Source organism: Taeniopygia guttata, chromosome 22 (assembly GCF_048771995.1).
Source record: "Taeniopygia guttata chromosome 22, bTaeGut7.mat, whole genome shotgun sequence".
In the NCBI taxonomy this organism is placed as follows: domain Eukaryota; kingdom Metazoa; phylum Chordata; class Aves; order Passeriformes; family Estrildidae; genus Taeniopygia; species Taeniopygia guttata.
The window spans coordinates 502,760-523,534 of NC_133047.1; the positions used below are offsets into that span (position 1 = coordinate 502,760).

Here is a 20,775-nt window from a genome sequence, read left to right on the forward strand (position 1 = left end):
TGCAGGTTATTGCCTGTCTCTCTGGGCTTCCCTCTGCCACAGAACACTGCTTCGCCTGATGTGTTCATCAGGCTGTTTTCTTGCTTGGTTCAGTTTATATAAGTGGTACCTTGATGATTAGGTGAGGAGATGGGAACATATGGCAGCTTTTCCCCTAGCCCAGAGCTCATGAGTCTTGGGAATTCAGTGAGCCATCCCTGGCAATTTCCTCCCCATAGCAGCATGAAAGCTGAGACGCTCTTTCCAAAAGCACCATCTCCGTCCATTGAGAGGGCACTGTTGTTGTGTGACTGTCCTTTTCTTAGTGCTGGCAAACACAGAATCCCAGAATGGTTTGGGTTAGAAAAGACCTTAAAAATCACCTTGTTCCAATTCCCCTCTGTGGTCAGGGACACCTTCCACTAGCCCAGGTTTCTTCAAGGCCCTTCCAGCCTGGCCCCCTTGGGCACTTCTATCAAGAAGTCAACCCCAGCAAATTAGCAACTTGCCTGCTTACACTGGGGTAAATCACGTGAAGTGGGGCAATTGGGGTGCTGAGGTTGAGCCTCATCTGCCCTGAGGCTCTGCCCCCCCCCCCCCGTTGTTTTCCACAACCTCTCTCTGTTCTAACACATGCAGCAGCCACGTGCAGGATCTCTCCTGCTCCCCAGCTCGTGCCACACACAATCTTGTTCTGATTTTCAAGGCTCCAATAGAGCGTGTCCAAATGAATCAAGGGCTCCGTGCAGAAGTGAAGCGAATTGACTCTGTAGAAGATTTAGGGAATGGAGGGAATTTGGATAAACCCCAAACCAAACAAGAACTGCAGGGAAGGTGAAGCATGGTAGAGATGGCAGATGTTCAGCACAGCTGGAGGGACGTAGAACGTCTTTGGTTTGGCAGGAGAATGAGAAAAACTGAAAATAGCAGACACAGCCTCTGGAGCTCTTGGTGGGTAGGGACACACTCCCATGACCTCTGGGACACCTCTAGGGTTATCTGGGCTCTGTTACATTGCCCTGCTCTGCCTCTCTGGGACTGTGGAGGGACAGAAAGGAAATTCAGCTGCTGGTACAGGCTGAGGCTGCAGATCCCGTGGCTGTGAATTTGGGCTGTTGCACCAGCTCAGGTGGGCTGCAGAGTCCTGTCATCACCATGGGATGGGCTGTCCTGACCTGTCCTGTCTGTGGCTGCCAGAGAGAGCCAGCAGCACAGAACTGCCCCGGGCTGCCCCATCCCAGCCCTTCTCCTGGCTGCTGTGGCCTCCAGCACCCAGACTGTCTCAAGGCAGTAAAAGCAGGAGGAGAATTGCACTCATGGAACAGGCTCAGCCATTGTCTTGTTGTGCTGGGAAATCAGGCACTTCAAAAGGCAGTTTTGCATTTCTTCACATGCCTCCATGTAAGTGCAGTTACAGAGTTGCTCAAAGCACATTAATTATTAGTAAAGGCTTTTTTTCTTTTTATTGCAAGACAAATTAAACAACAGACAAAAACAGGAGGTGTTACACGAGATGTTAATCCATGAGAGAGTGACAGCAGCAAAAGCCACAAATAATTCATAACATGAAAATCAGGACATTTAATTTTTGGCTTGTTGTTTGCATTAGGCATTCATGCACATGCTCACGAATGTGCTCTGGTGTGGAGATTTCGGAGGCTGTTCATTTTGGAAAAAGTGATTATAGGCCTTCAAGAGTAAATCAGATAAGAGACCACCTCTCGTCTTGACTGGAGAAAACCAAGTTGCTGAACTCTGTGTTTCCTGTGGCACTCCTTGTCCTCGATTGGGCAATAGAAAAAATGAATGTGTACAGGAATTCCAGGGCACTTCCACCACTCTCCTGTGTGAGAAGGACACATTTAGCACATGACCCCACCTGGAGAGATTCAACTGGTGCAAGCATTTCCTTAGGAAGGAATTTGGCTTTGCATGTGTCTCTGATGTCAGCTGTGGGTTGCTAGCCTCTAAAATTTAGTGCAGCTTAGTTAGCACCTTTCTGGACATTGCCAAAACCTGGTGTCAGTCTGATGAAATTGATTTTTCATTGAGCTGTTACAGTCACTGAAACTGCTGAGAAGAATTGCAGCCACGTGGCACAAGGTCCTGCAGACGAGGTCTCCCGTGACGCAGAGAGCTGTTCCTGGAGATGCTGAGCTGACTGTGCACAGGCCATGGATCTGGAGCAGGGAGGGGACTTGGCCTGGAGTGTGGCACAGGAGGCCATAATAACCCCACTGAAAGACACAAAGCCATTGTCATTTTTGGGAGAGGTCCCTCATGTCCCCACCTGAGGAAGAGGACACTAGGAGTTTCAGATAGTTATACCTCAATTTGCAGACCAAGCGCTTCTGGTCAGCGAGACAGTTTGAGTCCTGATGACAAGTTATGAACCCCGTGTTAGCTCTTCCATTCTCAACAAGAAAAGTCTCTGAGAGTGTTCAGGGACATGTCCCACCCTGCTCAGCACCTGTGGCTACCCTTGAATGTTGTCCCTCACAGCTGAGGACATGCTGATGGCTGGTGGCAGAGAAAGCCCTCCCTTCCGTGCTGTGAGGCGAGATCAGCTGAGGGCTGGTCAGTCCTGGAGTAGTTAGACATGTGTGGGCAGGGAGAGAGTCACAGTGGTATTAAGTGATTAGAAATACATAAATATTAATTGCTTATGAACTCCCTTTATCACACTTGAAGGCAGAAGATGTTAATAAATCACTGCTTGGATTAACCCGCAGAAGGGTAATGCAAAGTGTATCTGAGACGAGACAGAAATGGGAAAGGGAGCTTTTCTGGAGAGGAGGGAGTGCTGGCTTTAGTCTGGGCACCCACAGCACAAAGCTGTGTTCTTTTTCAGGGTTGCATGTCCCGAGCCTGCCTCGTGCTGCAGAGGGGAGCCCTTGCAGCTCTGCAGAGAAGCCATCACCCAGCCTTGCTGTGGCATCTCTGCACCGCCTTTGTAGTTTGGTTCTTGCATGTAATGGGGATCCTGGGCAGATCCCCAGGGGAACACCTGGCCCTTCCCTGAGGTCTGTGTGCAGGACCAGGCGGTGCCACCCTGGGGACTGTGGCAGCTTTAAAGCCTGCCTGGTGGAGAGGGACATTCATTTCTCTGCATGTTCATGCAGTTCGTGCATGTTCATGCATTCATTTCACTGCGTGTTAGCCAGACCTTCTTTGGCGGCTGCTGAGGAGGGGAAGAGAGTTTTGTTCCTCTGTTGCATTTCTGTGGGACAGGTAATTGTCCATTTTCTCAAGTCAATGACTGGTGCTTGAATTGTTCTAGGGCTGTCTTGGTTTCAGTGGCAACTTTGCAAGGGTAATTTCTATAAATGGGTGCTGGTAGTGGATTGCTTGTGTGGAAATCTTCTTTGCTAAGGTGAATCTATTATTTTTTGTTAAAATTTAATTTTGTCTAGAGCAGTTATTGTTACCAGAGCTTCCTAATTATTTTAAGTAGCCAAGCTTACATATGCTTGAATTCTCATAGCAGTTTAGCCTAATATATTAATGCAAAAGCATGAAGGAGGTATTGCTTCCGTTTATTCTTTTGTTCTTCCTAATCCCCATCCCTCTCTGCTCTGTCTTGCTGTACTTTTCATCACCACGAAAAAGCAGTGCCTGGAAAAAGCAACACTGAAAACATCTGCCAGAATCCCAGGCATGAGGACACCCAATTCCATTTCTGTGCCTGGACAAGGGGCTTTGGCAGTCCCGGACTTGATGTGCTTCCTGGGGGAAGCAAAGAGAGCTGGTCCCTGACCTGCCCTGGGAGAGAAGGGTCCCCCGTCTTTCCAGCGGAGGTTCCATGGGAGTGTGGCAGTTTGGAGACAGCCCTGGGATCCGAGGAGCTGCCTGGGGAGGCCAAAGCCACTGAGGTGCTCAAGTGATGCCAGGCAGGTTCTGCTGGTGGGGAAGATACACCAGGATTTGGGAGCAGGAGTTCTGTCACATGTAACTGTGCTCTGATGTGTTATGTGAGGGTCTCCCATTCCAGATAGACTTTTATTAGGTAACTCGAATATTTACTGATGAATCGTGGTGCACAGCAGTCACATCATCAGCAGAACCACTGTGTTCTCCTGGTGCTGAATCTGTGATATCGAGAAGAGCACATGCCACACCTGTATCAGAACTTACTACTTAGAGAAAATACCCAAGATCCAGTTCCTGGATAAACCTGTTCAGCCCCTGTTGCTATAAAGGAGGACAAACAATTCCATTTGAGAAAAATAAACTAAGGCTCTGTTACCAGAACACAGAATGCTGAACTAATGCTGAGAAACTTTTGATTTACTCTGATTTTTGCAGTGAGGGTTTGTGCTAACATTCCAGGCTGCATGCAAATCAACATGGTGTTACCTGTCTCTAGCTTGGTTGCTGGATTGAGGTTTAATGAGATTCTTTGGTTTGCTTTGTGTCAATCTGTTGGAGTTAAGTGAGATTTCTTCCTCCCACTTTGTTTTGCCTTTGATGCAATTTTGCAACACTTCTTGTATTCCTAAAAGGGTCTTTTGGTGTCTTTGAAAGTTTCTCAATGCAACATCTTTCTGGACAGAGCAAATGAGGAATAAAACTAGGCAGATAGCAAGAGAAAGCAAGCAAATGTCTTTGCAGAATCAAAGAAAGAGCAAGGCAGCAGCAGAGGAGCTCTGAGATGAGTGTTTTTGTCTGGTAAACCAGGACACCTGAGCAAACCTTTTCCTGGAACTCAGGGCCGGCTGGTCTCTTCAGGCTGGCAGTCTCTGGTGTCAGCTCAGCTGCTTGTTTTCATAAAATATGCAGGGCCACAATGACTGTGGGATGGCAGGACATTGGGGATTTGGCATGAGCACATCCAGCTTTGCTGCACAGCTTGGCAGTGACCGGCCTTTCTGCACCTGACTTTGTCTGCTAGTGAGATCTCATCACCCATTCCTTTCCATTTTATTTTACTTCCCAGTCAGTGGAATGAACTCTATAAAACCTGTATTATCAGTCTTCGTTATGCTCAGGTTTGCTATGATTGTGAATTAATAGATTTTTATTTTGGCATTAATGAGAAGGCAGCAGCCTCTCTTTTCCCTCTTACTTTGCATAGGGATTGGTTTTAAATATTCTCTCTATGTAGCTGCTTCTGTTGCTTTCTGGCTCTGCTTGGATTCAGTCTGTTTTAAGCCTGAACCTTTCTGATACACCCCCTTGATTGTGAGTTCAGATCTTTATACCTGCAGTGGCACAAGGAGGAGGCTATGAACAGAGGAGCAATGTGTTCCTGTGAATCAGAGCACTCAGCAAGCTGGTTTTAAAGGTGCAAGTGTCCTCGTAGAAAGTTCTGGGGAACCCATAAATATTTAAACAGCCACTGGAGAACAGCACTGCCCAGTAAATCATCCAAACAATTCTCTTCCACATCTAAATTGAGAAATATGACAGAGTGCTCTTTCAGCTAAAAACCATCTTCCTCCAGGTTGTGATGCTGTTTGCCTTCTCTGTAAAAGTTTTTATAAGCTCTTTTATTGTTGTATAACAAATGGTCAAGTGTGTTTTGAGCCATGAGCAATCTCTGTCACAGCTGGTTCTGTCATGGTGTTTCTAGATAGGAAAGGTGCTGAAGAACAGCTGTTCACAGGTAGCTCACACGTGGCTGTGCCGTGGAACCCGTGCTGTGTGTGTGGCGTTCAGAGGACAGTGTTGCTTGGGCACACCTGGCCCTTGTGTCCGACTGCTCCTGCTGCAGCAGCACAGGGGCCACGCTCCCGTCCCTGCAGTGCCCGGGGCGAGGAAGGAACACTTGACATGGGCTGCTGGTGCATAAACCTGGGGACTCCAAATGGGAGGGACTGGGATGTGGGGGCACCATCTGTGTGTCACATTTACACCTGTATAACACTGGTTTCATTCCCTCATGGTGACAAGAACTGCCTGGCTCAAGTGTGCCTTGCCCTTGGCTCTGCAGGAACCTTGTCAGACACATCTGCCTGCTCTCTGTAACAGATTCTGCTTCTTGTCTCTTCTCTCTGTCATGCACAGATGAAATCCTCTGACATCGACCAAGAATTGTTCACTGAAAGTTACTGCAAGGTGTGCAGTGCTCAGCTGATCTCCGAGTCCCAGCGCGTGGCCCATTACGAGGTAGGATGTTCTTGGTCTGTCACTCCACCGTTGCAGTTCTGCTTGGAAGACTCAGCATTTGAAGAACTGTTTTTACTGGTGGCATCTGACTCTGTCAGTGATGTCATGCAGTGGTGTCTGCTGCTTGTCTGGCTTTTTCTTCTGTTTTTGCCAAGTCAGCCTGCAATTTGATCAGGACTGAAGGAAACACAGTTAGCAAGGAGAGCAATTAAGAGTGCAGCAAAACAAGCTCAGGTTCTATTAAATGTGCTGCACTGTGGTTTGGTGAGTAGGAATCACTGATTGTGCAGCGAATAGATTAGAATTTGTGAATGCATTTAAGCACTTAAGAGGTAGTGAGCAATGAATAATTAGAAAGGATGGATTATTAGAGACATGTTAGAACAGCAATTAACAGTACTGCATATCTTCAAAACAAACTTAAATACATTCCTATTAAACAAGGAGGAAATTATGGAGGGATAAGATGCTGTAAAATCCTTCAGAGAAGGAAACCCACTGCCTGGGTGTAAATCCTACCAGGGTGAGGGTCTTTTGGTGTTCACCCGATGGGAGAACAGAGATTCTCAGGTTCAAATGCTGAAGAGGTGCAGGGTCACTGTGTCGTGGCTGTGCATGAGGGACTGTCCTTCCCTGGGTACATGTGAGATGGTCCAGTCTGTCCTGGGGGACTCCAGAAGTGATGCATGTATGCATTATCTATATTACATAGTCTGTATATAGAGAATAAACTGTATTAACTCTGTATATTCATAATATGTAATGTAGAGATAATACATGTATTTGGATAATATGGAATAATTTGGTCTGATTTTGGTGGTCTTGGAGGTCTTCTCCAACCTAAATGATTCTGTGATTCTGTGTGATGAACTGGGGGATGAGGGACTTCTGCACTCACGGGAAGTGTGCTTTGCTTCTGTCTTTGGTTACATGGAGACTCCCAGTGTCTGCAGAGTTCCAACAGATGCAGAGTTTGTGCACAGGGGCCTGAAAGATGAAGTTACCCCAAGCGTTTGCTTGACTCGAGTGTTTTGCAGTTGACATACGAGGGAGGCAATTGTGTGGCCAGTGGAGAACGTGCAGGAAGCTTAATGTACATGATCTGAGGATGCTGTACTGCATTAATTAACAATGGGAACAAGAATGTACGTTTGCTTGTAGGGCACTTTACATGTCTGTCTTGGTGAATTTCTTAGGAGCTCTTCTGTAACTGCTCCTCTGGCTGCCCTCTGTGTGCAGCAGAGATCCCTGGCAACTCTGTGAAGTTGAAGGCTGCAGTTTTAGGGACACCTTCCAGATCTTGATGCTGGGCACCGCAGATGCCAAATTTTGCCTGCAGGAGGCAGGAGCATTGCTGCAGCGCCTGGTGAGCCACACGGTGCTCAGCCAATCTTGTCTCCTCTGCGCCTGTCATTGTAGGTATGAGCTGAATCATTAATTCATAGCAGATGTTTTTGAAATGTGGAAAACAACACCATTTTCTGTTGTATATTTTAGTGCGAAGTGTTGTGCTCGTTTGTCATCCGCTGTGAAATCCCAGCAGACGCTGTAGATGTTTGGCACAATAATGTCATTCCCAAACCTTGCTGGTGGGTTGCATAACCCAGAGCAGAGGCTTGGAGTGAGTGAGCTGTAAAGACTAGTTAGGATCCCCTCTGGCGGCCCAGAGGCTGGGAGTGCCTCTGCCCTGTGGCTGTGCCACACTTTGCTGCTCTTGACAGGGAGCAGTGTCCCTTTGGGGCGTGTGTTCTGGTCACCACTCCTGAGTGTGATGCTCATTCTCGTGGTAACCTTCTGGCACCCCGGTCCCAAGAGCCCACAGGCACGTGAGAGGCTGAAAACCTGCCCTGAGGTTTTCTGGGGAGGTGAAATTGGGGATTCCATCCTGCCTGAGACTGCCAGCCCTTGCTGCAGGCCATTAGTTAATAGCAGTAGTGTAAAATTCGCTGTTTTACTAATGATAAAGTAGCAGGTCACAATTTTCACACCTTTCATTTTTTTCTTCTTACTTTTAGAAAGTGCTGTATAGTTAAAACCAGATTATTTTCATAGGGAAAATATCAACTTCAGAAGACTGAATTTTCTGCAAATCCATTTCCAGGAGCCCTGGGGGTGGCCACCCCGGCTACTCTTGGGTGCTGAGGACCCTTGGTGGTGGTGCAGCCAGGGATGCTGGGTGCCAGGGCTCTGTCTGGGTTTGTTTTGTTCAGCAGCACCCTTATCCTTCCTGAGCGAGCCTGGAGAGAAAGGGAATTGATCCACTGCCTCACTAGCGCAGTCAAGGGAGCTCTGCAGCCCTTGTGCCAGCGACTGGAATCTTGCCTCTCTGTGCCTGCAAAATAAGACATTTCTCTGTAAGAAAATAAAGGGAAGCAGCCTATGAAAGGGGGACGTTTTTATCTTGCCAAACAGGAATAGTCAGTTTCAATTGCCGTCTCATCTCCTTCTCCAAATCACCAACCAATAACTTTTCTTCTGTGCTACTTTGCCAGGAATAAAAAATGATTTTATATCAGTCATGCAGTATTATTTCCAAGGGCAAGTGTAGTGGAAAAATGACAGAAGGATCAGAGTGTTTACAGCACTTTGTGCTTCCAGCACATACAGCAAATAGTGCCTTTATTACATGTGTTTCGTGCAACTGTGTTTCTGGCTGTGTCTGATGTGTCTGATGCACCCTGCCTCTCCTTTCCACCCTGGTGAAAGTGTCAGGTCTGCCCTCCTGTCGAGGGTTCACCCCAGGACAGAGCTGAGTCTGGGATATTGATTGCAGACATTCCCAAATGAGGAGATGCCTTAATGAGCCCGGTGCACGCTGCGGTGTCGAGGGCTCCGGGGCTGATGCTGGGCAGCTGCAAGAGAGGAGGCAAATCTTACTGCTTGGTGTGGATGCCCGAAAGAGTGTGCATTTGCACGTTTTAATTCTTAAAGCAAATTACTGTCTTAATTTGTCCCCTGAAGTATCAGAAAACTCCATTCCCACTTCTGTTTCTGGAATAAAGCAGCGAAGTACAGATGCCTGAGACAATCCCTGGGTGGCACTCACTGTGCTGCTGTGCTTTGCAAGTATCCCTGAGCTACCCTGGCTCCCCTTTGGTCCCTGGGAGGGACACAATGGAACAAGGCTGTTGGGTGAAGAATCCATGTGCTGCAAGTTCTGGGAGGGTATTTCACACCTCATGTTCTGCTGTGGTCCAAGGGGCGACAATGTGCTGCGCTTGCTGCAATGCCATTGAAAGTCTGTGCTGCAGAAATGAGTTTTTTCTTTTCTGTTTCTCTGCATCTTTCCTTCCTCTGGAGCGGAAGACTTTTTGGTGCTGGACTCCCTCTGGATTACCTGTAATTTAACACTTCCTTCCAGCTTTGTCTTTGAGAGAGGTTGTATTAATCACTTTGGTGAGCTGCCCTGTAAATTAAAAAGCTAAAACAAAGAAAGCTAAGGCTTCTTGGTCCTCATCTCTGTCTAGAGATGTTCACAGCCATTAGGAAGATGTTACTATTTATTTTCATGTTTCTCCTTGAAAATCCTGCAGGAAAATTACCTCGTATACAAAGTTGCTCTCAGATTTCACCCTGAGCTGCACATTCATCACCACATTTGCTTCTCAAGCGGCTGTAATGCTCTTCTCCATTTTCTCCATAATCTTTATTGCTTCAGGTGTTCAGAGTGCTTTGTTTTTCCATTTAAAATGAAGGAAGATGCCAGGTCTGGAGGAAGAGCAGCCCAGGAGGGGCCTGTGCAAGTGTCAGCTCACCTTATGGGATGAGGGAATGCTGCTTGAATGCTTGTGGTGGAGCAGCAGGGGAGGGCAGAGGCAAAGTGTATTAAAATTCAAATGCAGAAGAAAGCAGGGAGAACAAATCAAGTGGCATGCCCTTTGGCTCCTCTCCGAGCTGAGCACTGTGGAATTTCTCACTCTGTCTCCAGAGCGAAGCGGGCAAGTGATATCGACAGCCTCATCAATGCTCCTTGTCTGCACGGGCTAGAGTGGTGCTGGGTTAATCTGCTTCCAGTTGGGCTGTCCTTGGCTGGAAACAGCATGAAGCAATGGCTTGTCTGAAGGAATAATAAACATTGTTTACTATTGGCACATTAGTGCCTTAAGGATCAAGACGTGCTCAGAAGGGCAGTCCTGTGTCTGAAATATTAATGTGCTGCAAGAGCACATACTCTATTTAATGCTATGCTAGAAAGCAAGGAGCTGTAATGTTATGTTTCTGCTCCCAGCTCCCTGTGTGAGATGCTGCAAGCATGGAGGAGCGGAAAGGATGTGCTTTAGCTGAAGATAAAGGCTGCACAGGGCTGTTGTGTGTCAGCTTCTGCTGATGTCAGTGATTATGGAAGGGAATGTGACATTTGCTGGCCATGATCTCTGTTGTATGTTCTGCCACTGTTGCTGCTCACCTGCCATGTTGTCTTGCTTTGGTGGCAGTGACATGTAAACATGTAAATCCTTCAGAGGATGAAGGAGGAGGGAACATCCTACCCCTTGTTGCCATGTCCTTCCCCACCACTGCTGGAATCTGCTCTGCTGTGGTGATAACGGGTTTTGGTGGCTGATCAAACATTACTGCTATCCTGCAGATTGTGCTGGTGTTGGACAGAAGAACCTTGGCTTGAGGAGAACAAGCTAAAGAGGGCATATTTGTGTTGCAGAGATGACAAAGGTGCTGCTCTGTTCTTTTTTGTGTGCACATGCAAGCTGCAGATATTCCTTGGCATTTTGTGTTGTGGTAACAGCCCTGGTTAAGATATGTTGAGGAAAACGTGGCCACCCATTGCATATGAGGGAGATAGGTGGGTGCCAGGGTTTTAGGGCACAAGGCTCATTCTTCCTCTGTGCACACAGGGCAGCAGCACCTGCTGCATCACAGTGGGCTCTGGGAGCCAGTGGAGATGGAATGGGACTTTACAAGGCTCTATGTTACTGCTCTGTTGTCAACATTAATGGCTGAGCATTATTTTTAATGCACTTCCAGTGTCAAAATCTATTGCTAAACAGCAGCAACAGCAGAGCAGATGAAGCCCTGTGCAGAGCTCCCTTCCCAGGTACCTCTGCACAGAGGCCTGTTGCTGTCTAAAAATAGCTGAAGTTAAAAGGTCCTTCAGAGCAGCAGTAAAACACACTGGGAAAATGGGACCCCAGGGTTAGCAGTAGAGGAGAGGCATAAGGTTTGTCACATTAAAGCTAGAGGAATGAAAGCAAAGAAAGGTTGCACTGGCTCACCCTGGCTAATGTCCCTGCGAGACAAGCTCCTGCAGCTCGTGCCCTTCCTCGCTGATCCTGCTGCACAGGAGGACACCTCTTTGTTCCAGGTGTTCACTCCTGCCTGTCTTCAGTCTTTACGCTCCCAAGCCGTGTTTGGATTGGGCTCTGGGTGTTTGGAAGCAGTCGGCAGCTCTGGTGGTGTGTTGTGACAGCCGCCCCCGTGCGCTCGGGGCTGTCGGGCGCTCAGGAGTGACTGGCACTGCCGCGCTGCTGCTGCTGCTGCTGCTGTGGGGATTTGTTCTGCACGGTGGGGATGCAACGGGAGCAGCAGTGCTGCTGCTGCTGTGGGGCTGCTGCTGGGCAGGTCGTACGCACAGCAGAACTTGGTGTTTGTGTTAACTCTTCTGGTGCCGGCGGTGAAGTCCACCCACGCCTCGAGCATCAACCCCCAAGAGGAATGTGGCCCAAGGTGAGGGACTGGAGCTGCAGGTGAGCAGCAAGAATTTAGCTTGCTGTGTGGAGCACATTTCAGAAGTTCCCAGCCTGCTCACTCTGTCCCTGCATCCCCTTTCCCTTGGCACGTTTACAGAATACTAGAATGGGTTGGGTTGGAAGGGACCTTTAAAGGTCTAGTCCAACCTCTGCCAAGAGCAGGGACATCTTCAGCTCAGTGAGGTTGCTCAGGGAGGTACATTGCCTGGAAAAATCCCATAATACCAATGGAGAAGTAAATGCATGGTTGCATTAGTGTAGATGTAAGATCCACTGCAGAAGGAATGTGAGAGGACGATGTAAGGAGGGATCACCAGTGGGTTTAGGGAGGAGCAGATGCCCGTGGTGGCCCTGGGTGTGGGGGACAGGTCTGTGGGTGGCAGCACCATGTGAGCCAGCTGCTGAGCCCAGCTGCTCCTGCCATGCTGCTCTGGCAACAGCTTCTAAGGAGAGTTATTTCCTCTCCACAGGGTACCCGGCAGTGTATTGGACAAGAGATATTTTGACTACAGTCAAAAGCATTATAGGAAGCAGTAAAGCTAAAGATCACAGCTGAAATGGTGATTCCTGAGACAGAAAATTCGTGCTCAGGATCCCCACTTGGAGTCATCCTGGCCATCCAGGAGGAATGATATAAGGAATAAGCAGATATAAGGAAGTAGAGCTAGTGGTTGTTTGGCCGAATAGATCCTCAGTAGTTGCCTTAATGTGTAAACAAATCAATGTCCAGACAAGTAATGTGCCTCCCTTTGCTTTGGAGCAGCCAGTTTGATGGGGGTGCAGATTCAGCTTAGTACTCGGGAATTGCAGACACATTTCTGTGTGCCCAGAAAGGCAAAAGCATGAGTAGACACTTTTAAAAAAATTAACTCATGGAGGAAAAAGGGGAAGTTGATAGAAATGACCATAAATTATAAATGAGGCTTTTCAAAAATTACAAAGGGAGAAAAAGGACATTGGCATCCAGCAGTGTCTGGAATAACAGCCGGGGAGTTCAGCTCTGCAGCGAACCACAGGGATCTTGACAATGTTTGTTGTGTGGGTAGTAGAGGCAGAAAAGGGAAGGCATTTGCTGAAAATACTTCTCCTGTCTATTTAAAAAACGCAGAGGATGTTGTTATATCATAGAGGAAGAAATAGATTGGTTCCATTCCAGTAGAAATTTGGAAGGTTGTTAGGCAGCGATTACAAATTCCAGAATGATGTAGTTTAGGTCAGCAGGTTCAGTAATTCACAAGTGAGTGCTTGGAGTGTGCTGGCCACATGCTGTGCACTGTCACTGACCCTGTGGCTGTGGGAAAGAGGAGGAGGAAGTTTCCAGGAGGAAGCAAGTGCAGGGCAGGCACGGCAGTACCGGGGTCCCGTGCAGAGCCGGAGCCCTCTGGCTTGGCACAGCTCCTGGGCACAGCATGCTCGGGAAAGGGGCTGCAGGACCATGGGACTGGGTTTCTGTACAAGATTTGGACAGCTGGGCCAGCCAAAATAACTTTCTCTCTTTTGATGAGATTACAAGTAGGGCCGATACTAAAATAATAAAATTGGTATAATCATGTGACTGCGTGTTGTATGGCAATTTAATTAAGAAACTGCCAGCACACAAAAAAATCAACAGAGTGTACACTAAAAGGATTAAAAGCCAACCAATGGCCTTCTGAAAAAGAATTTAATACAAACTAAGAGAAGCTGCAGCCATCTGGGCTGCCATGGTTCCTTCCTTCATCTCGCACTGTGTCTCTGCTGGTGCTCAGTGCAGCCCTGTGCTCCCTGATGTGGGGGTCTCTGGCCTTTGGCTGGAGAAGAGGTCACAGAGGAGGAGCAGGAGAGGAAAGCTAAACTGCCCAAAACCATAAACCTGCCAGCACTGCAGAGAGCAAGGATTGATGAAGGGATATATGGGGAATACGGAAATGAGATTATATGCTATCACAGCCTGAGGGAAGCTGCAGAGATAGTTGATTGAACCTGATGACAGGAGACAGGAAGAGTGCCCTCCCAAGGGAAGTGTTTTAGACTGCTGGATCAGCTTGAATCTTGGTGTAAGGTGGGAGCAGTTCCAGGGCCGTGGTGGGGTGCTGAGCTCCTGCAGCTGGTGGGGGGACTCCTTTCCCACACCCTTGGGCAGAGGCAGAAGGGAAGAGCTGTGTGTGTCTGTGTAGCCTGGCGACCCCCAGGCTCAGCTGGCAGCTTCTGGCGTGTGAAGGGAGCTGGGTCAGTCCTCCAGAGCCACTGGTCCATCCACAGAGAAGGGATGAGGAGCCCCTCCATCAAACAGGCGGAACGGGGCTGCATGTCCCAAACCGGCTGCAGCTCCTGAGTCCCACCAGCTGTTCCTGCAGGGACCTCGCTGCCTGCTCCACGCACAGTGTGCTGCAAAACCCAATTTATGCAAAATCAAATTGCATTTCATAGCACAGTTTAGCTCTGCTCTGCCCTTTTATGTTTTAGGGTTGAATTGCCAGAACTTTGCTGCCTCTGTCACGATCTTCTGTGCTAGGGTAGATTTGATAGAGATAGAAATAATCCATTTATTTACTTTTATTGATGAGCCTTACAGTAGCAAATGAGCTTGCAATGCAGAGCTCTGCAGCAGCTTTGTGAAAACAGACTCTGAGCTCCCTGCATAGTCAGGGCTGGTTTTCAAGCCTGCAGTATTAAACCAGACTTAGTGCCTTTAAAAGGTGCTGTTCCCACCAGAGACAGGGAAATGAAAATGCCTTTGGTGTACCACTTTGTACAGCTGTAAAAGAAGTATTAATGGGCGCAGAAACACCCTTATTGCACCCAAAATGAGGTTGTGGTGGCTGTTGGCTCCACAAGGCAATGTGCTCATTCCGCACTACGGATTTACAGATGTGGCAAGGTTTTGTCTTTCCTAAAGCTTCTGCGTGTGGTGAGATGGGTCAAAATGGGAGCTGGAGGTGCCCTAATCCCAGTTTATCCCAGTTTTCTGGCTCCTGTTTGTGGTTTTTCCTTTGGCCCCCCTATGTGTATGTGTCTGGCACTTGCCCTCCTTGTGCCTTGAAGCTGCAGGTTTTCAGCAGGGAGAGGATAACCCGCAGTGCTGTTTGTGAGCAGCACACTCAGAATAATCACTGTGCTCCTGCCGTGCCCCTACTGGGGTGTTGGGATGATAAATACACATGTAAATGTAGAAAATGCCAGAGATAAAATGGATGACAAATGGTCTGTGCTTCCTCTGCTCTGCAAAGGGAAGGAGATGCTCAACACATACAGGCGGAGGCCAGGGATGATTTTAAACTCCACTTTTATGATCATAAGATAATAAGGTTGCATAAGGAGCTGTGTAGTTTTAAATGATGCTAAACATAAGTCATTTCTTTACCTTGACTCTCACAAATCCAAACAAATGCGCCAAGAAAGGTGAGAGGTGTTTTACAGAAGGCTGAAGCTTTGCTGCCTTTTAACGCTGACATCTGGGTACCATTTATGGTCCAGCTAAGTGCCATGGAGCAGAATCTTAAAAATGATTCCTCCTAACATTTTTGCAGCTTACACACACCCAGCAACCCCTCCCAAATGTTTTGCCCTCTAAACTGAGCCGGCTGTGGCTGTGTGCGCGTGGGCATCGTGACGTGCTGGGTGAAGTCAAGCGAGGGAAGAGCCTCGTGACTGTGGGGAGGATGACTCGAGGGAGGCTGGCTGCTCTGCAGGGTGGCAATGCTCAGGCAAGAAATCCAACTGAAAAGCTCTGGCCACATTGCCTTTACAGTGTGTTTGACCAGCCCTGTGTGGTACAAGGCACCTGCTAAGCAGCACTTCAGGCAGGAAGTTGGGACTGCAGCCAAGCACCAGGAGTGGCATTGCACCTCTGTCCTGTGCATTTCAAACATCTATTTGGTCATTTTCTAATTGCGCAGTCGCTGTCTGGGTTGCTCATCTGATAGCTGGAGCTTTGGGGTTTTCTGCACTTCACTCTGATCATGGAAGGTCACATTGGCTAAATGCAGCAGGAAGACAAGCTGGGGACAGATATTTGACTTTATTTATCTTGACTGATTTGCTTTGTGGAAAAAATTATTGCATAGTCACATTTCTGCATGTGAATACAAATATAGCTCCCTGCAAATTTAGCTCCAAGTTTATACCACGGGAAAAAGAATGTTCCAGAACATGCTAATGGTAATTTAATATTTTTAAATTGCAGCTCTGTGATCTGAAATGATAACATTATGGTGTTGTTGTTCTCTGGGGCAGGAAAGGGTGATTCAAAGGAAACATTTGCATGGTAACAGCTCCCCATGTGTCTGCTACCCATATGCTGGGTGCAGTTATTTTGTGGCTGCAGGCTTTTCCCCCCTGCATCGGGTGGAAGACAAGACCTGATGTAAGTCAGGATTTTGAAGGTTTCTGTCTGTGCTTCTGCTGTAGAGGCTTTAAAATCTTCCTTTAAGTCTTGCTGGTCCCAAGGATTTTCTTTGGCTTCTGCTGCTGGGGTCACCAGGGGATCTCCTGTTTCTTCTGACCCTCCCCTGCCCGTGAGCTCCAGCTGTGGCCAAAGGCAGTGTGAAACCTGCTCGTGTCTCCCTCATGGGAGATTTTTTGCCCCTCTAATGTTTTATCATTCTAGAAGCATAGGAGCTGTGGGTTTGGTCTTTGTGTGTGTGCCTCTGACACATCAGGATGCTGTTGTGCCTCTGGCTGAAGCTCAGGAACCCCCATCTTTCAATCTGGCCCCCCTGGAAATGGTCTAGCAACAAATGCTGTCCTTCCCCCACTGTCTGGTCCCTGCTGTGTCTTGGAGGGCCTGCAGGCAGCAGGACTTGGAGAAGGGCCAGGGTGGACCATTTCTTACGCTAATGGCAGGTTTCATCCCACAGCTCATTTCAGCTGGGTGCGGAGCTCTGTGAAAATTCTGAGAAGTGCAAATGCTCCTCACCTGGATCCCTCCCCCTTTTCTCCTCCAGTGGTGGATATGTGCATCAAGGGGATGTGAAATCTCTCTATGGGTTGGTGTAGTGATCACAGCAATACGGTCTCTTGCTCCTTGTAACTTCAGTTCTTCTTTTCTTTTTGCATTCCAGAGTCGGAAGCATGCCAGCAAAGTCCGCCTCTACTACATGCTTCACCCCATCGATGGAGGCTGCCCGGCCAAAAAGCTCCGCTCAGAAAATGTGGGTATAACCCCAGCCCCTGTTTATTCAGCTGCTTTGACTGAACTATTTGTGTCATTGACTCTGGGCTACAGCATTCTCTCCCTTACAGCCACAGATGATCAGGTGCCCAGAGGTAACATTTAGATTAGCTGAAATGCAAAGTAACTGGAAATAATTTTCAATAAACTACACAAGAATTATTATGCGCATCAGCAACAGTAATTTCACTTTTAGTTATTTGAATGTTCTTTCATAGGAAAAAATATGCTGATAGCAAATACTCAGGGCTTGCTCCAACCCAGTGGTGAGCAGCTGGGGCAGGTGATAGGGGCAATGCCTGCGGGAGGCTTGTGCATCCAGGCACGGGGTGACAGCCACTCTGGGGTGCTGCTGGCAGTGGAGCAGCACTGGGGTCACTTCCAAACCCCTTCACACAACTTCCAGCACGTGACACCACTGTCAAGGGTGAGGGTCCCTGGGCAGATGGGAGGACTCACACCTGGACGGGGTCTGGGAGCAGTGTGGGGTGGCAGTGGGTGTGGAGCTGTGTGTGTACACCGGCTGCCAGGTACAGAGCTGCTGTGGGTACTTCTGTAAGTACACCTGCCGTGCAGTGCCCTGCCCTCCTTCTAGCAGGAGATCAGGGGATGCCAGCGGTGCCACTGCAGTGTCACGGCTGAAAACTCCTGGGGGAGTAAAAGCAGTTTCACCTCCCCAGGGCTCTGGGGACTCCTTGTTCTGGGAGTTGATGTGCTTTATCCAAAGGCTTCTCACTCATGTTTGCTCTCAGTCTTCCAGTTTAAAGATTGGCCATTGGCTTCCTCAGCTATGTTCTAATAAACAAATGAAGGTGAGGAATTGTACCAGCTCACAGCCATTTGTCAGGCAATAGATAGAAGGAGGCTGAATTTTTAAGAGATGGCTTCATGGGGAATTATTCATTTGGCTCCTTCCCATGTTCTAGGGTACGTGAGAGGTTCCCAGCATGCAGCATCCAAACCAATTCAGCGTGACTGGGGCTGAGTGCTATTGATATTCAGTGTGGTATCTTGTAATTAAAGGGAGAAGCACACAAGTTTTGCCCAAGGAATCTGAAAGCTCATTTATGTAGTAATTGAAACACTAGTGAACTTTCCTATTGTACACAAGGCAATTGCAGATGCAATCTGCCCCTCCACAGCAGGACCTTGCAGTGATTTTATTGAGTTATTAATGACAGAGTGGCAGTGCAATGGACAGGTGCATACAGATGGGGAACAGGGTCCTCTAAGGGGTTTGATTACATCTAACAAAGAGCCACATACTCCATGGGCACCTCAGATGGGATGTGGAGGACAGAGAAACAATCAGATCTCAAATAAGTCCAAGTTGAATTATTTCCCACTGCTTTTGTGAAAGGCAGTGTGGAGAAGGAATGTAATTCTGTGTTTGCTGATGCTTTTGCCAAGGGCAGCCCTAGCGGGGGTGGATTAACGCGTCCTCATGTTCTAGGTGAATGCTAGGCTAGGCCAGACCTAAATGCTAAAATTATTTGTGTTGTAAAAATATAGCAGGGAAAATCTGCCAGCATTTATAGCTCAGAGTAGGCCTGTTGCTGATCAGATATTATACAAGCATTTGCATTTAGAGAGAACAGAACTATTCAGGACATCTCTAATGCTGCGCAATGACATCCCTACCATGTGCACATGCAGTGTAGTGCCCAATCCTAGCAGTGTCACTCAGGCCATTGCACAGCAACTTTAATGAGCATTAGAAACAATCTGCAAAAACCAATTAAATTTGTGTAGAAGGAGCTGCAGCTAAAAAGGGAATATTAGCCTTTTTTTTTCATCAAAACTGTTACATGGCTGATTGCCATTGGGTTTGTGTTCTGCTGACCACAGAACTAACACCTTGTCCTTCTGCCAGGTGGCAGCAAGAGGAGAGGTGGCTGCAGCTGTGGACACTCAGTGCAATGGGATTGGAAACAGCATTTGCTTCGTGACCTTTCTGTGAGGCGAAGACTACACAAGTAGTCTTCCCATGGATAACTCAATTGTTGTGCTCTTCATTATTGGTTTGATTTGGTGTGGAGGAGGGGAAAACCCTCATGTCTTGACCTTTCATGAACTGGTACTTGCTTTTTGCTGGTACCATGACAAAGACAGGCTCCAGAATGGAAATGGCCTTTATTTCCTATGGAGCAGCACAGAAAGCAGCTCTTTAACAGCAGCACCTTCATGCACCGAACATTAATTCAAATTTAAAAGTTACTTTGCCGCATGTTAATGCTGTGGTTTATACCACTGTGTTCTAGGGTTTGTATAATCTGTTCTTCTTAGTAAAACTTGGGAAATGAAGACAGCAAATTTGTATCTGTGGAATAAAAATCCTTTGTGGATTGCTTACAGAACATCCAGCAAAGGACTGCAAGTGCCTGGCCTGTGTGAAGATTATGCAGCTTGTTAACAGGCAGCCAAATAAGTGAAGTTAATTCTGTTGGATATACGAGACTGAAGTTTCTAATATTACACAAAGAAGCTCTATAAACGAGGCTGGCTCAGTAGAGCTATGGAGTGGGGGAAGAGTGGGGGTGTCAGTGTTGGGACATAGATGCTGTAACTCCAGTGATGTGTTGTGTTGTGCTTCAGTTTGTATGAAGCCAGTGGCTTCTGTGCTGCATTGGGGTGAAGGTTTGTGAGGTGGGATCGGCTGGAGAGAGCTGCAGAGACGAAATGTAGAAGTACTCCTTGGCAGCAGTGGATTTACAAGCGCTCAGTGGAGCTGTCAGTGCCTGTTCACTGTTTCAGCCCCGGAGTGGACTGTGCTGCAGGAGGGATGGGTGGGTGCACACAGGTGCAGAACATCCCCAGGGAGCAGCCACCTGCTCCAGGTAGAGCCCTGTGGTCCAGCTGAGCATCCTGGGGGAGCAGTGTGCGATTGAACAGCCGCACAATCCTGTCAGCATGTCATTCAGTGGGTGACAAAAAACACCCGGATCAGCTTCCCCCAGCCTCTTTGGTTTCAGGTAAAACAGCCCCTGACAAATGAGAAGGCATAATTACCCTTCAGGGCTGGATCTGCCTGGAACACCTCTGGCTCTGGGCAGGAGTTTGGTTGGCGGAGGAGGGAAGGGAGGTGATGCTGCTAAGGGATGATCCAGACCTGGGTAAATGCTTAACAACAGCAGAGCCCAAATACCTGGTGCCTGGCACTTGGTGTGCTAAAATGGCTGCTGGGGAGCAGAGGTCTGTCATGCATGTGCAGAGGGGCTCACAGGCCCACCAGGGGTTTGGGGACACCCCTCTCCTGCTGGTGGCCAAAGTCCCACCCACACATCGAGGTACTCGCCCAGAGACTTGGGTGAACCCAGATGAGCTGAACTGTGGGTCAGTGTAAATGGGACCCTGAGCTCTGCGTGAGGTGTTGGAGGGCTCTTTGAGGGGGTTTTAATTTTTTGTTTATAATTGCAGTCTAGCTGAGAAAGTAGGTTGAAAAGGAAAAAATGTCACTGAAGAGCAGCCCTGGCAGAGGAAGAGACCCTGGTGCATTAACACCGAAGTGTATCAGCTTTTCAAACGAGCTCTGTTGGAGGCTCTTCATATGTTGCCACTGATGATCAATAGATACTGGAAATTTTCTACTCTGCTCTTAACTTTCAAGTGATATCCCTTTGAAGGCATAAAATATCTTGAGAGAAAGCTATTTAAAAGAAGTGCAAATTACACTCAGAACAGTACTAATCACCTCTTGAGATTCCTCCCTAAGGTTTGATTTACAGTTATCAACAACAAAAAAGTGATAAAAATCGGTGTTTTTTTCTAAAATTGTTTTTTTTGGGGGGGGAAATAATGACCGTCAGTGGTGGGTCAGGTGTCCACTCTGTGTTG

The 20,775-nt window shown here is 47.8% G+C and overlaps 1 protein-coding gene across 2 annotated transcripts in view; it reads left to right on the forward strand.

The window, feature by feature from the left end:
- ZMAT4 (zinc finger matrin-type 4) overlaps positions 1 to 20,775 on the forward strand; it is a 46,224-nt gene that overhangs the window by 8,555 nt on the left and 16,894 nt on the right. Inside the window, exons 2-3 of one of the 2 annotated variants that reach the window (XM_030289757.4) lie at positions 5,986 to 6,087; positions 16,832 to 16,921. In XM_030289757.4, coding sequence (XP_030145617.2) covers positions 5,986 to 6,087; positions 16,832 to 16,921 — 192 coding nt within the window. The remainder of the gene's footprint in view (positions 1 to 5,985; positions 6,088 to 16,831; positions 16,922 to 20,775) is intronic. The other variant, XM_072917611.1, reaches the window with a different exon arrangement.